The sequence below is a fragment of the Halichoeres trimaculatus genome, unplaced genomic scaffold, assembly GCF_033239565.1.
Source record: "Halichoeres trimaculatus isolate MK-OKI-2021-1 unplaced genomic scaffold, fHalTri1.1 fHalTri1_scaffold_8, whole genome shotgun sequence".
NCBI lineage: Eukaryota > Metazoa > Chordata > Actinopteri > Labriformes > Labridae > Halichoeres > Halichoeres trimaculatus.
In genome coordinates, this window is record NW_027437186.1 from 5,311,322 (window position 1) to 5,325,657 (window position 14,336).

The following is a 14,336-nucleotide window of genomic DNA, read 5'->3' on the forward strand; positions in this document are numbered from 1 at the left end:
CTGCTCCTTTTCTGCAGTTTAATATGGATCATTGATGTCTTCATGAAATGGTAGTAACATGTTTTGGTCCAAAAAGCCAATAAATCAAGCACAGCAGCATTGTTTCCAGGCTCTCATAGCCCCTCTGTTCAGAACGCTCTGATTTAGTGGGCGTGACCTTCATATGTAAATGAGTCACAGCAGATACCGCCCCACTCTTCAGCGTCACTGAGAGAGGCACCACAAGCTCCGAGTGCACAATGTTTAGAAAACAGCAAAGCTTTTTTACTGTAAGGGAGAGGAGTGGGCAGGGAGGAGGTTTGGGGGTATCTGCTCCGGTGAACCAATCAGGCCAGACTTGCTCCTGATTGGTCAAAAAAGGGAATTGCTGACATCAGCAAATCCCCAAAATCCAAACAGCTCGTTTTAGGTCAGGATGTTACATTCACAAGCACTAATAAGTTCAGGTTTTGTCATGAAATATCACATTTTGTGGTATGGGAGTAAAGCCAAAGACCCACAAATTTCACTAAAAGACTAAATAGAGTGATTTTTGCATAATATGGGACCTTTAATCCACCAAGTTAAAAAAATGGATTTAGAAATTTTCGCAGTTGCTGGTGTCAGTGTAAAGTGTGACCTTGTTAACTGGTGACCCTAAACCGGTAATTACTGATACGTTGGACTCAGCTGTTAGCAGTTAGCACGGTCACTCTTAACTCCCAAACACCAGTTGCTCCGTAACGGTCAGACCTCGACAGGAGCTGACTCAATGGTGTCTTATCGTTTCTGGAAATTGAACACAGAGAAACCATACATTTTATGCTGCTTACAGACTGAACTGAGTGTTTATAGAATGTTAACTCATTGGAGCTAAATGCTGCTTCCATTGCCCAAATGTGTGCACATATTTATGATGACATGAATCTTGTTTTTATGAAATGGTTATCTCATAAAAACGGGAAAAAATTCTAGTGGATGCAATACACCACTGTATGAGTTGATCTCATCTTCAGCTGAATCAACAGGATGCAGAACTGTCAAGAAATGAATTACTCCCAAATACAAATACACGTATTAACGAAGAGACTGTTTAAACTTAAGAAGGGGAGCTTAACCTAAAGAAAGAAAAGTACATGTGTATATTTACATTTTCTGTCAAGGTCACAAACAAAATCACTATCGTTTCTTTAAACTCCACCTTGACTGTTCATTCTGCAAAAACTCAACAATGTCTTTCGATGAATGGATGTATTATGATGTCGAAATTTGAGAGTTCAAAAAAACACATTAGAAGACACAAGACCAGATTAAACTTGCCAAACTCTTCTCTGTGACATCACCCATCTGTGTCTGAATTAAAGTTTTGAAGCCCAACGTGGATGGAGGCCTTATTGGACTCACACCTTGGCTTTGTTTGAGTAAGTACGAGGTACAGAGGCCTTTAGGCTCTTCACAGACAGCGACAGGGTGCTTGCCAGTCAGCCAAGTCAGTCGTTTCCTTAAACGGTCGAGCTGTAAGTTTAAAAACTTTAAGATGTAAAAAAAAAAAAAATCACCCCCAGTTGAGTGTTTGCTGATAGAGAAGTGACATCCTAAGACCCCAAATGGTTTGTTTTTGTACCAGGCTGTAAAATTGTTGCTGTAAAGATTTAGCTCTTTTGAATGGGTTTGTATGTGGTTTTTGGTGTTTTTGCAGCCAGCCTCAAGTGGACGCTCAAGGAACTGCAGTTTTCATGGTTTCATATTTTATCTCCTTCTCCTTTCAGTCACACTCTGTGTGCATGTGCTTTTTTGTTGAGCACGGGCGCTGTATTTGTTGTCAAAGTTTACTTTTTTCTAATGTTTACTGCTGTACCTGCTGCTTAATCAAACTAAAACCTGATACCACACTGTTAAATTTGATGTTTACAGGGAGCTGTTATAAGTGGTTAGGTCGCGTGTCTGATGACATGAATCCTTGGGCCCGGGTTTAAATCCAACCTGCAGCCTCTTTCCTGTCCCTTCCCTCTCTCAGCCTGTTTCCTGCTCCATCCACAGTCCTCTCATGTCTGAAGAAAGGCTGAAAAAATAAACGTTTATTTTTGACAGTAACCGATCGTTGTGTCTCAGTTTAAATATGCAGCAAATCCTGGTGAGAGAAAAACTTTAAGCTAATCTGAGGCTAAACATAGTCCTCAACAAATTCACAATTTCCTCCTGCAGCAGCCCGGAAACGGCTGATCCCTTTAAATTTAAGGTTCACATTTTATTATAAGCGGTTTCTGAAGGAGTCCGATGAAAAAATACAGGGTCAGGGAGTTGGAGAAAGGAGGTGTATACTGTTTGAGGTTTTTCTTTTAATCAGAAAATGATGGCACTGGTTTGACACAGTAGGTAGGGAAGACACACGGAAGCTTTAGCTTCTTTTAGACTTTTACTGTCCCTCTTTAGTGATTCAATCCAAGAAAGATAAAACAAAACCCGTTAAACTTACTGTACAAGGGTTCAGAGATGTGAAACTGGCGAAAACTTGGATTCTGTGTTTATATCTAAAACATAAACGGATTCAAAGTGTGTTTTGGGTTACAATTGTCACAACTGACGATCCCTGACAAACGGCTAACATTCTTCACTGTAAAAGAAAAATCAGTAAAATAAAAACCATGAAAGTGCTGGCAGCAAAATTTCCAGATGGGTACCGTCAAATCACAGTCAAACGCTGTAACACAGAACTACGTGAAATAACTGTAAAAATGCAGGACTAAATTTTACAGTCAAAATAAATTAAAAAGCAGTATTTCATAGTATATTAATGTATACTGTATATTATCATTTTATATTAATTCAGTCAGAACACATTCAAATCAGATTTCTTTAAGGTTAATCAATGTATTTTTATGGTATTAATTATTATTTTAGGAAACACTCAAATCAATCTACAGTAAATTCCTGTTAAATTACTATTTCTTCCATGTACAACAACAAATTCGCAAAGTATAAAAACAAACTCAATACGTTAAACTAAAGATAAATGTGTGCAAATGTCTTACAGTATTAATATGTAATTTTAGAGAAAAATACCATTATTTAGCAGTTTTTTCCTATTATAGTCAAACACCTTCAATATAGTGACAGTGCAAAGAGTCCTGCAGAAAAACACCATTATTTTACAGCAAAGTACTTTTGTTTTTATAGTGTTTTGAAACCGTAAATGAGGAGGGCACACAGTGGATATAAGACTCTACTGAACATTATGGTATTGCATTGGGGAAACATGCTGCCTGTGCAACACTGCATAGATCGGCTGTGTGATCTTTATTACACTGTTATTAAAAATTGAATGTCATAGCAGAGACCATCAACACATCTTGTTTATTAAAAAAAAAAAAAAAAAACTGTAAAAATCACTGGATACATGGTCTGCGCCATGGAGCACAGACAGCCGGTCTGCCCTCTGGAGCACAGACATCTAGGATGTTATTTTACAGATAATTTCTGTAATTTTGCAATTTTGTATAATATTTTTGAAAAACAGAAAAAATAATTTAAAATTTAAGGGTTTATGACCGTTAAGTTTGGATTTTTTTTGGGACTGTGTAAAATTACTGAAAATATCTGTAAATCTTCTAGGGTTTTGTTGTTTTAGAAGAAAACAGGAAAAATCTGTTTAATATTAAAGACCATTTCCTATAAAATTACATTTTTTAACAGTGTGTTTTGTTCTGTGGCTCACATTTTGTTTGCGTGAAGTCAGTTTTATATTAATGGGAGCACATAGGTTGTCAGATATCAGTGGATTGGCCTCAGGTTTTTCTTTCTCTTCTCCATATCCCTCCTTTCATCACTGTCTCGACATATAACTTTTGATCCAGAGTTTGTTGAATGTTGACAAAGACTGTTCAGGAGTGAATTTTGTGTCCCAGCGTCAGCAAACAGCACTGATAGACTTCTGCACACTGAGCTCACAGAGACACAGATTCAGGTTCACCTTATTCCCAAATAAGAATATTTAGTTGGAAGTCAGGAGAAAAGTCATTTGAAGTGTCTTCTGCTTGCATTTCATATAAATGTGAAACAAAAAATTAAAAACCACAGGAAATGTAATGATAATGTGTAGTTAGAAGTTTTCTATCAGCAGGTCTGTTGTTCTGTCTCCCCCTGTAAAATATTGCTCCTCTAATTCTTAAGACTCCTTCTCTGTCTCCTCTCTCCTCTATCCTCTGAGGTAATCGTTAGAACTTCCTCTGCTTCTGTATTTTTTTCCACGCCACGCTCTCTGCCCTCTCTTCTCTTGCCGTAGATTTGGACTGTGAGTAAACATCAGGGACTCTCTGCTGGAATATTGATTGTAGTGAGTGTGTTTGTGGTTGTGTGTGCTGGTATTGTGTGTACTGTGTGTGTACTGTGTGTGTATTGTGTGGGGCAGACACTGTGACCGCTCCACCTCACTCCACAGAAACAGGTCTGTGCCGGTTCAGCGGGAGCGTACAGCTGCTGTCGGATCAGTGTTGATGTGGAAATCCTCTCACAGCCGGTTTTACAGTCTGAAGCTGAGGCCTGTTTTTTTTTTTTTTTTTTTTTTTTTTTCTGCTGGTCTGTGTCACATACAAGAGTTTTCTCTTTTATTCTCAGGTCTGAAAAATCTGATCATATCTTTCAGCAGATACATGATGCAGACGTCATTTCTACTGTTGCATTCCTGCTGATAAACAACATTTTAGGAGCAAATGTTCTCACTTTCTGTTGGTGAAACATTCGGGGTGTGTGTTTAAACCTTATTTAAGAAACAGGGTGTGGTGTACAAAGTTTTATTGATTTTCTTCCAGTGTAGAGTGCTGTTTGTTACATTTTTGCTGTATGAAATGAGCCAGTAATGCACCTGATTGATGACTTAAGTGTGAAGCAGAATGACCAGACTCCACCAAGTGTGTACAAGCATTGTTAGTCATCAAAGAAACTGAAAGCTGCTGGGAAAATCATTTTTAAACTAACTCAAAGAAAATCTGGAGACACAGTTTTTATTTCTTTCAACAACCCACTCAGGAAGAAAACAAGAACTAAAGAGACTCAGGTTGTTTACCATCAAAACAACATGAAGCTAAAAGTGCTATTTATCCAAACATTTTGTCAGCATTGGTTATTCAATTTCCCCTTTTTTTAACACTAAGTTCTGTCTGTCAGTCTTAATTTCAGTGATTCACTGTGTCCATCGTGTGACTCAGTGTATCTTTTTCACAGCGTGAAGACAGCAGAGACTAAGAGCCTGTGTGGAGTAAAAAATGAGGGACCAAGTAAGAGAAGAGCATCTTAAACCTATGTACACAAAAAAAAAAAGAAAGAAAGAAAGATGCGTTCTCAGGTGATCAGTAAGTTTGTAAAAAGGTCACACTGCCTGTCTTAGAAAGGAATGATCTGTAAGTACAACATACTGAAAAATGTTGACCCCACCGTGCTACAGCATCAACTCTCTTTCAGCACCTGTATCCCTAAAAATGGTTAGATGCTGGAACACAGCAGACGTTTTTTTTTTGTATGTGATGTTTTACTTTAACAGCTTGTCAGTTTATCGACAATTTAATTTAATTCAATTTTAATGGAAGATGAGTTCAGATATTTTTTTCCTGTCTTTTTTTTTGCATCAGTGGCAGATTTTATACACTGTTATTTTTCTTTTTAATTTTTTTTTTTGCTAATTGTTCTGATTTATTTATTTATTTATTAAAACCTTTTTTTTTTTTCTTTTTTTTTTCACTTTTTCACTTTTTTTGTGACTTGCCTGCAGGGGCCTGGGGCCATGATCCCCTTCAAATGTGAAATGCTAGGTACCACCCTAAAATCCAAGTTTCCATCACCTTGTTGAGGTGAGACTAATAGCTGCATTTCCATTACACCTAGAATTGCACATAATATAGATTTGGCAATAAAGAAATGGTAATGGAAATACCACAAGCTGTGTTTAGACTTAGCTGTGTTAAAACTTTTGAGGCAACAAACTACTAGAAGCTTATTTAAATGTATTTCAATGTGGCTTTAATTTTTACTTTGTATTTTAATGTTTTTGTTTATTTAACAAAAGAAGATTTTATTGTTTTTCCACTCCATTCTGTTACCTATTTCTTTTAAATTATTTTTTGTTGACTATTTGTTTTTATTGATTGTTTTTTTTTTAAGCTAAAATAGAACTTTGGTAAACTGTGGTTGTTTTGAAATGTGAATATTTAATTTAAGCTTGACTTCATTTATCGGAGCAAAATAGACATGTAGACACAGCAGTGACCAAAGTTATCTAAACACTTTGGATGTTTATAAGGTTTCAGTTGTTTTTGTGGAAGTGTCAATAAAACAGTCATCACTACGCTCTGTATTTGAAAGAACAGAGCCATCACATGAGATTCAGATTGTTTTCCTGATAAAAAAGAAAACTGAAAATGATGGACTGGATCCTTTAAGGTCCAGACTTGAACCCATCCAGCAAATTTGGTTGAGTTATAAATTAAAGTGGACAGATCTGTTGAACATTTAAAGGAAAGTCTTTGTCTTGAGTTTCAGAAGTCATGGAGTAACACTAGCGTTGAAGTTTTCAGGAAATATATCGACATCATGAGAGAGACGTGTGCTGCTGTAACTGCTGCAAAAGGTGGACAAACCAAATATTCAAGTTAAAACAGATAAAAAATCACATCATCTAATAATTGTTGTGCTCAGAGTAAACATCTGCATGTTTACTGATCAGGATCTGGAGGAAAAAAGAAGTTAAAAATCTGTCAGGTGTTCTCATAATTTTGTCCACCTGTGTATATTTACACAGGAGTTTGACATCAGTTAGATAGATGGTGTAAGTACACACAATCTGCTGCTCCTGTGTTGGTCAGCGCCTGAATTTGGCAACAGAGCCCAAAATCTGGACATAAAGCTGGTTTTAAATAAGTAATGACGCCTAGATCCAGTGAAAATTATAAAGTAGTGAACACAAAATGATGTGCTCCCCAAGCCAGACTTTCAGTCTCACTTTTCTCTTTGTGATGGACATCACATCTGAACCAGCTCAGTATAAAGAGTTTTCAGGAAACATCCAAATTCACATGCTAAAAATAAAAAAGTTCATTATTCATGTCACCTGCTTGAAACTGAAAAATACTTCCTTGAATTAATAAAGAAATCATTTTAAGAAATAAAAATATGATTCCATTCGAAATGTATGTCAAGATTTTTTTATTTTTTATTTTTTATAAGGTTTTGCCTAACCTTTGAGGAATTTTCTGTTTGTGTTGGCTTTGGCGCCCCCTGTGGACAAAATGACATCTCTCAATCATTTGCTGATCATACCCTTTATTGTATCATATTTCCTGACCAAAACAAATCCCCCCCAAAAAATTCTGGCTTTATTTCAAAAGTTCACTGTAAATTTGTTGTTGGTATTTACTGATGAAAGAGTGAAAAATACAAGGAGAGGTTCTGACTCCTCCCCCTCGCAGCCGTTACCAGCATCAATAATGAACATCCAGTAAATGTCGGTCCATTTTTACTTGTTTTGTTTAGTCAGTTACAAAAAGGCGTTACTGTTTATCCTGGTTGGTATCATAAAGAGTTCAAAAGAACTACTCACAGGAGTTTGAAGTGGACTTTTATTTACTGTTTGATTCATGTTGGTTCAAAAAAAACCTCTCATTTCTACCTAAAAAAAAAAAAAAGATTCTGTCATCAAAGTTTCACATCAGACTTTTTCTTACTCCTTCAGATCATCAAACTGTAGATTTTTAATTATCTTTCAGAGTTTCAAGCTGGACCAACTTCAAGTTAAAGTTGTTTTTTTAATATTTGTTTTATATTTTGACAAAATCAAGATCTAGACTTCATTTCCCATGAGCACTATCACCCTAAGGTGGACATATATCTCCTTTGTTGTTGAAGACAAACACAGGTCGTCTTTTTTCGTACTCTCTTCTGTTCAAGACGACCTTCAGCAGAATGTAAAGCGACGGGGCCATTTGTGGATTTGGAGCCACGTTAAATCCACTACAAAGAAATAACCAATCAAATCGAAGAACATCTCCTTCTACACAAAGTGTGAGACCACATCAGCATCAGTTTAAAAATTCTAAAAAGACAACCTGTTTTAATTATCTACCAACCCCTAAAATAACGTTAGAGGAGTCTGTGATTTAAAAAGAATTCAACAAAGAAATGTGGAAATCAGACAACTTTCTGTTTGCATGGTTTCATATTAAACTTAACCTCTATTTTTGTTTATATCTTTATAATGGAAGAAAAATGCAGTCTTATAACATTTTTTTTTTGTTATTTTCATGGAAGGCATGTCAGTGTTTTGCCATCCCCTGGGTGATCCTGTACCCTTACTTTGGGAACAAAACCCCCCAAAATATTCAAACCCTTTAAAAAAAAGGTCAGTTGTTTTCGTCCCTCTGTCCACATGTCGTCATAAAACAATGCTGTTTTACTTTTTTGATCTAAACCTGGACTTGATGTTTTGTTCAGTCATTTCTGTCCTGATGAAAATGTCAAACATGAAATTCTTTCTGATGTTAAATTTGAATTTTCCTTGAAACTCAGCGCAAAGGAAACTCAACCAGAGCGGAAATGTCAGAGCAATAAACAGATGCAGGGGCTGATGGGGATTGATGGGCTGCTAACCCCTCGTTTGTGGCTCCGCTGGGACACCTCGCTCCTTCAAGGCTCTTATGTAATCCTGGCGCTGCCTCTGTGAATTCTTGCCGTGTTACCGGATAGCCTGCGGTTAGCGCTGCGAGTGTAGGTCAAACGTATCAGAGAGCACCATCGGGAACATCTATATCTCCCTCCCAGCTCACTACTCTCTTTCATCGTTGCGCAAGTGTTGCCATGGAAGTGAGTCAGGGTTTCCATGGCGCCGCGCTCATTGTTGTGAGGACATCATGTTTTGGCCTGTGTGACACCAGAGGCTGCACATAAGTGATATCAACGGACATGTGACCTTCTGCTCCATGTCAGCACTCATCAGCGTTGATAAAAAGGGATCCTTTAATAGGTCGTTTAATGAGACAAAGCAGGCTACATCGGGAAAAAAAGCTTGTTTTTTTGTTATGACAACTGCACTCTTACATACATGTTTTTACAGTCATGACTCCCTTTGAATAACACCACACAAATCTATATAATCAATGGCTTTTTAGAGTTTCTCTTGCAGATATTCTGTTTTATGTGTGACTGAATTGTTGTTTTGGTGTTTGACCATGAGGTTAATGTGCTCATCTTCCTTCTTCTGCTCAGGTCCACCCCCTCCTGCTCTCCAAGCTGACCTTTGACCCTCTGCGGGGAGAAGAATTCACAACAAAGTCTAAAGTTCCTAAAGGTTGTGCTCATATTACGTCAAACTAGGGCCTTCTGCTTTTAAAGAACATGCTTCTCTCATCTTTAGAGTACATTTTCATATATTTTCGTCACATACAAAACAGAAAAAAGTCCATTATGTACATCCTCCGTTGCTCCGTCATTGCACCCACAGGTCCCTTCTCCTGCGATTGAAGCAACGATCGCATTTGGTGTTTTTTGGGCCAAGATGTTGACCACCAGTCCAGGTGAAGCATCCGTGATTTATTTACCCTTGGTTTCTACGTTTACTCTAATCATGCAGTTCAAAAGAAGGAAAAAAATGTGGATAACAATCTTTAGAAATCCTCTGGAGCGGTTGGTCAGTTCAGCGACAAAGTCTCACAAACGGGAGAGATTCCTTTGAAGCACAGTGGTCCATCAGGGCATGTCTACGTGTTGATTAGTCAGTCTTGGAGATAATTCTGAAAGAGTACCATCAAAAACACACTCTGCCAGCCTGCAGCACATCTGGCAGCCTACAGATGGAGCTGAGGAGATGTTGGGTTGGGTGAAAGTGGACTTACAGCTGGTTGGTTGGATTGGGGGTCCTCGTCAGGGCTTCGCCTTCATACCGGCCGGTCTACCGCGTACTGGCAGGGGCTCAGGTTGGACACGGGATTCTGCACCGCCGGGTAAGCGAAGTTGGCATGTTGCTTAGCCTTGAGCCGCAGGCTGGCCAGGCTGGAGTTGCAGGTGTCTCTGTACATGTAAGGACTGGCCGTGGTGGCGTAGGGGCACGTGGCCGCCGTCACTGCTACCGAGTTGAGCGCTGTGGGGCTGTTGAGGTTGTTGAGGTTGCCCAGGTTGTTTAGCCCAGTGGTGGGGACCCCAGCCACCGCCGAGGGCACCATGCTGGAGGCCATGTTCATAGAGGGGATGGAGCTAGGGGGGGAGAACATGGGCTGGGACGACAGGGGGCTTACATTCATTGAGTTAAAGAAGGGGAAGCTCTTGGCAGAGAGCGGGCTGCTAGCTAGGCTCTTGGTGGCCCAGTTGTTGTAGGAGTAGCCTGTGTACATGTCATCGTAGGGCTGCATGAGTCCATTAAACTGGGCTCCAAAGCCATTTTTACACAGCTCTGCCTGCTGGTTCCTCTCACGCTTTCTCCACTTGGCACGTCGGTTCTTGAACCATACCTACGGAAGACAAAAGAGGAAAACCTGAGTGAAGGCGATACACTGAGACCTCCTTGTGCAAAGACACTGCTAACTGTGCGGTGGAGATTTTCTTTTCACCAGAGCCTCCTGGTTTAGGGGTGAGTTGAAGAGCTTAGGGTTTTACCAGAGTTTCACATTAATCAGAGTCAAATTCAGGTGAGGAACTGCTCTGGGATTATTTTCACATTTTCTTATGTAAAGATTAGTAAAATCTCAAACCTGAACATATTTCCCTGTTCAGTACTGTAACTCTGAGCTGAAAGGATAACAGTGAAAGCCTGGCAGGGGCAGAAGCAGGTTACTACCTTAACGATACAATGTAATATGACACAATGATGTCAGTATGGTTAGGAACTACACAATATTAAAGTTCAGGATGGGATATGAAACATTATGATCATTTAGGACGCAGCAGTGTAATACACTACAACATGTGATAGAAAACTGTACAACATGATAAGGTATAATAAAATGCTATATGACACAATACCAGAAAATGCAAGATGATACATCCCGGAGTGTATCTGATATAATCATACATCACCTGAGATGATGTAATATGACAGGGTGATGCAATGTATGACGTTATATATTACAATAAGATACAAGATGATATGATGTGAATTAATGCAGAGTGCTATTAATGACATGATAAGATGCAATACAGGCAGACAGGATTTGATGTGTTGAGATATGTTAGATCAAAATACAACGCATGTTGAGTCTGGATACTATATGACATGGTATGTTCAGTTAAAACAAAACTTGATACGGTACAACACAATCCAATATGTTCCATTAAGATAAAGAATATGTTTTTCTGAGTTATGGGATGTTCAACTTGGTTCTTTCGGCTCAGCTCCCAAAGAAGAGTCAGATCTTTCAGTTCCTAAACAACTCCTGATTCAGTCTTATCTGTAGCCTCGTATTAGCCTAACCTGGAAAATCTGTTTGATTTGTGTTTCGATAAAACCCCTTTGCCTTCAGTGTTTTGATGAGAAACCAACATAATTTTTGTACATTTGTTCTTTTACAAAAGCTGGCATTCTTCATTCACTCATTCATTTTCTATATCTTATCCTGTTCAGGGTCGCGGGGGGCTGGAGCCTATCCCAGCTGTCATTGGGCGAGTTACGGGGTACACCCTGGACTGGTCGCTAGTCAATCGCAGGGCTGACACATAGAGACAGACAACCATGCACGCACACACTCACACCTAAGGACAATTTAGAGTGATCAATTAACCTGATGAGCATGTTTTTGGGCTGTGGGAGGAAGTACCCTGAGAGAACCCACACATACACTGGGAGAACATGTAAACTCCACACAGAAAATCCCACCAGCTGTGGTGGGGATTTGAACCGCTGACCTTCTTGATGTGAGGCTACAGCGCTAACCGTTGCTCCACCGTGCACCTCAAAAAACAAACAATTGAACCAAAGACTCTGCTTTGTTTACAGGTTTCACTCATATTTATGTGATTTTGAGACACAGGGAACTCTCCTCCTCAGCGCTGTCTGTTGTTTCACTCACTGAGTGGAGACAAGACCCCATATCCGACTGAGTGTACCCCTCTGCTTTCACAGAATGGTATGATCCTATATCCTCACATGTGATATGGCTGCCATGCTGTCATTCAAAAAATCTGTTTTAATTGGACTCCTTCATCCACTTTTGGTCCAGAGTCTCTGCACACTGTTGTGACGATGTGACTTTTCTCTATTCAAGACAACTTTTTACTAAGCACAACGCACCAAGGTATTTATCAGTATAGTTATGTAGCACTACGGTTTGAAACCTGGCATCAAGCAGATGTTGTAGTAGCCGGCTATACGTAGCGCTATCGGCAGCCTGATGCTCTAACACACGTCTATAATATGTAACGTTAGTGAATCCTGGTTAGCTTTGTCCTGCCAGTCATTTGACTCTTTTGAACAGACCACAGCAGAATAACTGCTGAATGTAGGTTGAAATGAGCATTAGCACAAACAGCTTAGCTCTTGTGTTAGCTTTTATCACTTAGAAACTCCTCACAGTCCGTTTAAGTTACAAAAGAAAACAGCATGAGCCATTACATCAAGATATGATATGATGCGATACAATTATGACATGTTACTTCACAATAAAATTAGTTGAGATACTATGATGAGATAAACGGTACAAAACCTATGTTCTGTTATGATACAATACTATAAGATATGATATATTCAGATAAAATATGATACCCTGCAAATATGTTCTGTTAAGATAAAATTTGATTCTTTAAGATGCAAAAATGTATTTTCTGTTAAAAAAAACTATAAAATAATAATAATAATAATAATAATAATAATAATAATAATAATAATAATAATAATAATAATAATAATAATTCCTTTAGAAATTAATAGAGAAATGAAAAAAATATTTTTTTTAAACCTACACGTATCAAACATACCCAGGTGTCAGTGACCTGATTTTTCAAGGCTTGATTTCTATCTCATAATTATATTATTTTAGTGCACAGGAAAATATAGAATCACTGAGGTGGATATTTACATAACTTATTTCTCTCATACCATCTCAAATATCACAAAGTGAGAGAAGTAAATTAACTTTTTATTCCAAATCTCACAGAGTCAGAGTATCCTAACCTCCCTCAAATACTCACAGCAATTTTGGTGTGCAGACGTCTCCACAATTTTTGAAAGACATAATAATCCCAGAAAGAAAGTTAAAGTGTTTCATCAAACAGTCATATTAGGCAGGGCTTATTAAAACTGATCACTGACTTATTTGGATAGTGAGATCTCAATGAGAGAAATGTCACAGAGTGGAAATCTTCACATTTGTCATTCTCCAGTCCTATACTTAGAGGAAATGAACTGGATTAGAGCAGGAGGAAAATCTTGATTGAGGGTTTTAGATATTAAAAAGTGTTTTATTTGAGAGGAGAATGAGGAAAGTGAGCGCTCATATTTGGACGTAAAGTCTTCAGTAGAACTCTCTGGTCCTCTTTTAACATTCCTGTGTTTGTTTCACATTTGGTTTCAGATGATTCTGTTTCTTTGCTGCTCATTAAACTTGCGTTAAAGTCCAGCGTTGGTACTCAGCCATCTCTCTGCACCCTCAGCATGCGTGCAGGGTATCATCCAATCCCTGGTTATTATAGTAACAGAATGCTGTTGACCATTAATAAGAGTATAAAGTAGATGACTCAGAGTTTTCCATTCCAGTGACAGCAGGGGAAAGTCCACGCCAGAGAACAGGAGCTACCCAATCTTTTTCATCACTCCCAGGAAATGCTGTCTGAAGGTTTGTGGCAAAGGCTCGACATTACTTAGTCGCTCGTCTGCAGCCGTATTTATCTGTGAAGTGGTGCAACGATAGCATGAGAAGGTCATCAAAATACCTGCTCAAAAAATCTCACTATTCACAGCGGCGGGGCCAGACTTTGGCCAGACAGGGTCAATGTCCTTCACGGAGGCTTCCAGGAGTGGTAAGCGTTAAAGGCTGACCACAAATCAAGGAAGGTTATCACCACAAATCACATCTTCTGACACAAAATAGCCCAAACATTTAGTAACATTAGAATACAAATATAATTTTCAACCTTGGATGGGAATTCTCAAAAGTGCGGAAATTTAAATAAGCTGAAAATCACATTTTTTCATTGGCTCAAAATGAAATTTAAAACAAAAAAAATCTGTCTCAAGTCACTATTCAATAAAATTGTGTCATGACTATCTTTTACAACTATTATCTTATTAAAAAATTACGATTTTTTGACTGTTTTGCCAGTGCCTGACTGTAATTCATCATTTCTGCTGGACGTTGGCTGTGTCAAGTCTAAGTCCATGTTTACTAATC

The 14,336-nt window shown here is 38.5% G+C and overlaps 1 protein-coding gene across 1 annotated transcript in view; it reads right to left on the reverse strand.

The window, feature by feature from the left end:
* Positions 1-7,291: 7,291 nt before the first annotated feature.
* pitx3 (paired-like homeodomain 3) overlaps positions 7,292-14,336 on the reverse strand; it is a 33,455-nt gene continuing 26,410 nt past the window's right edge. The window contains exon 4 of the mRNA XM_074675805.1: positions 7,292-10,466. Within this exon, the coding sequence (XP_074531906.1) occupies positions 9,897-10,466 (570 nt within the window). The 3' untranslated portion in view covers positions 7,292-9,896. The remainder of the gene's footprint in view (positions 10,467-14,336) is intronic.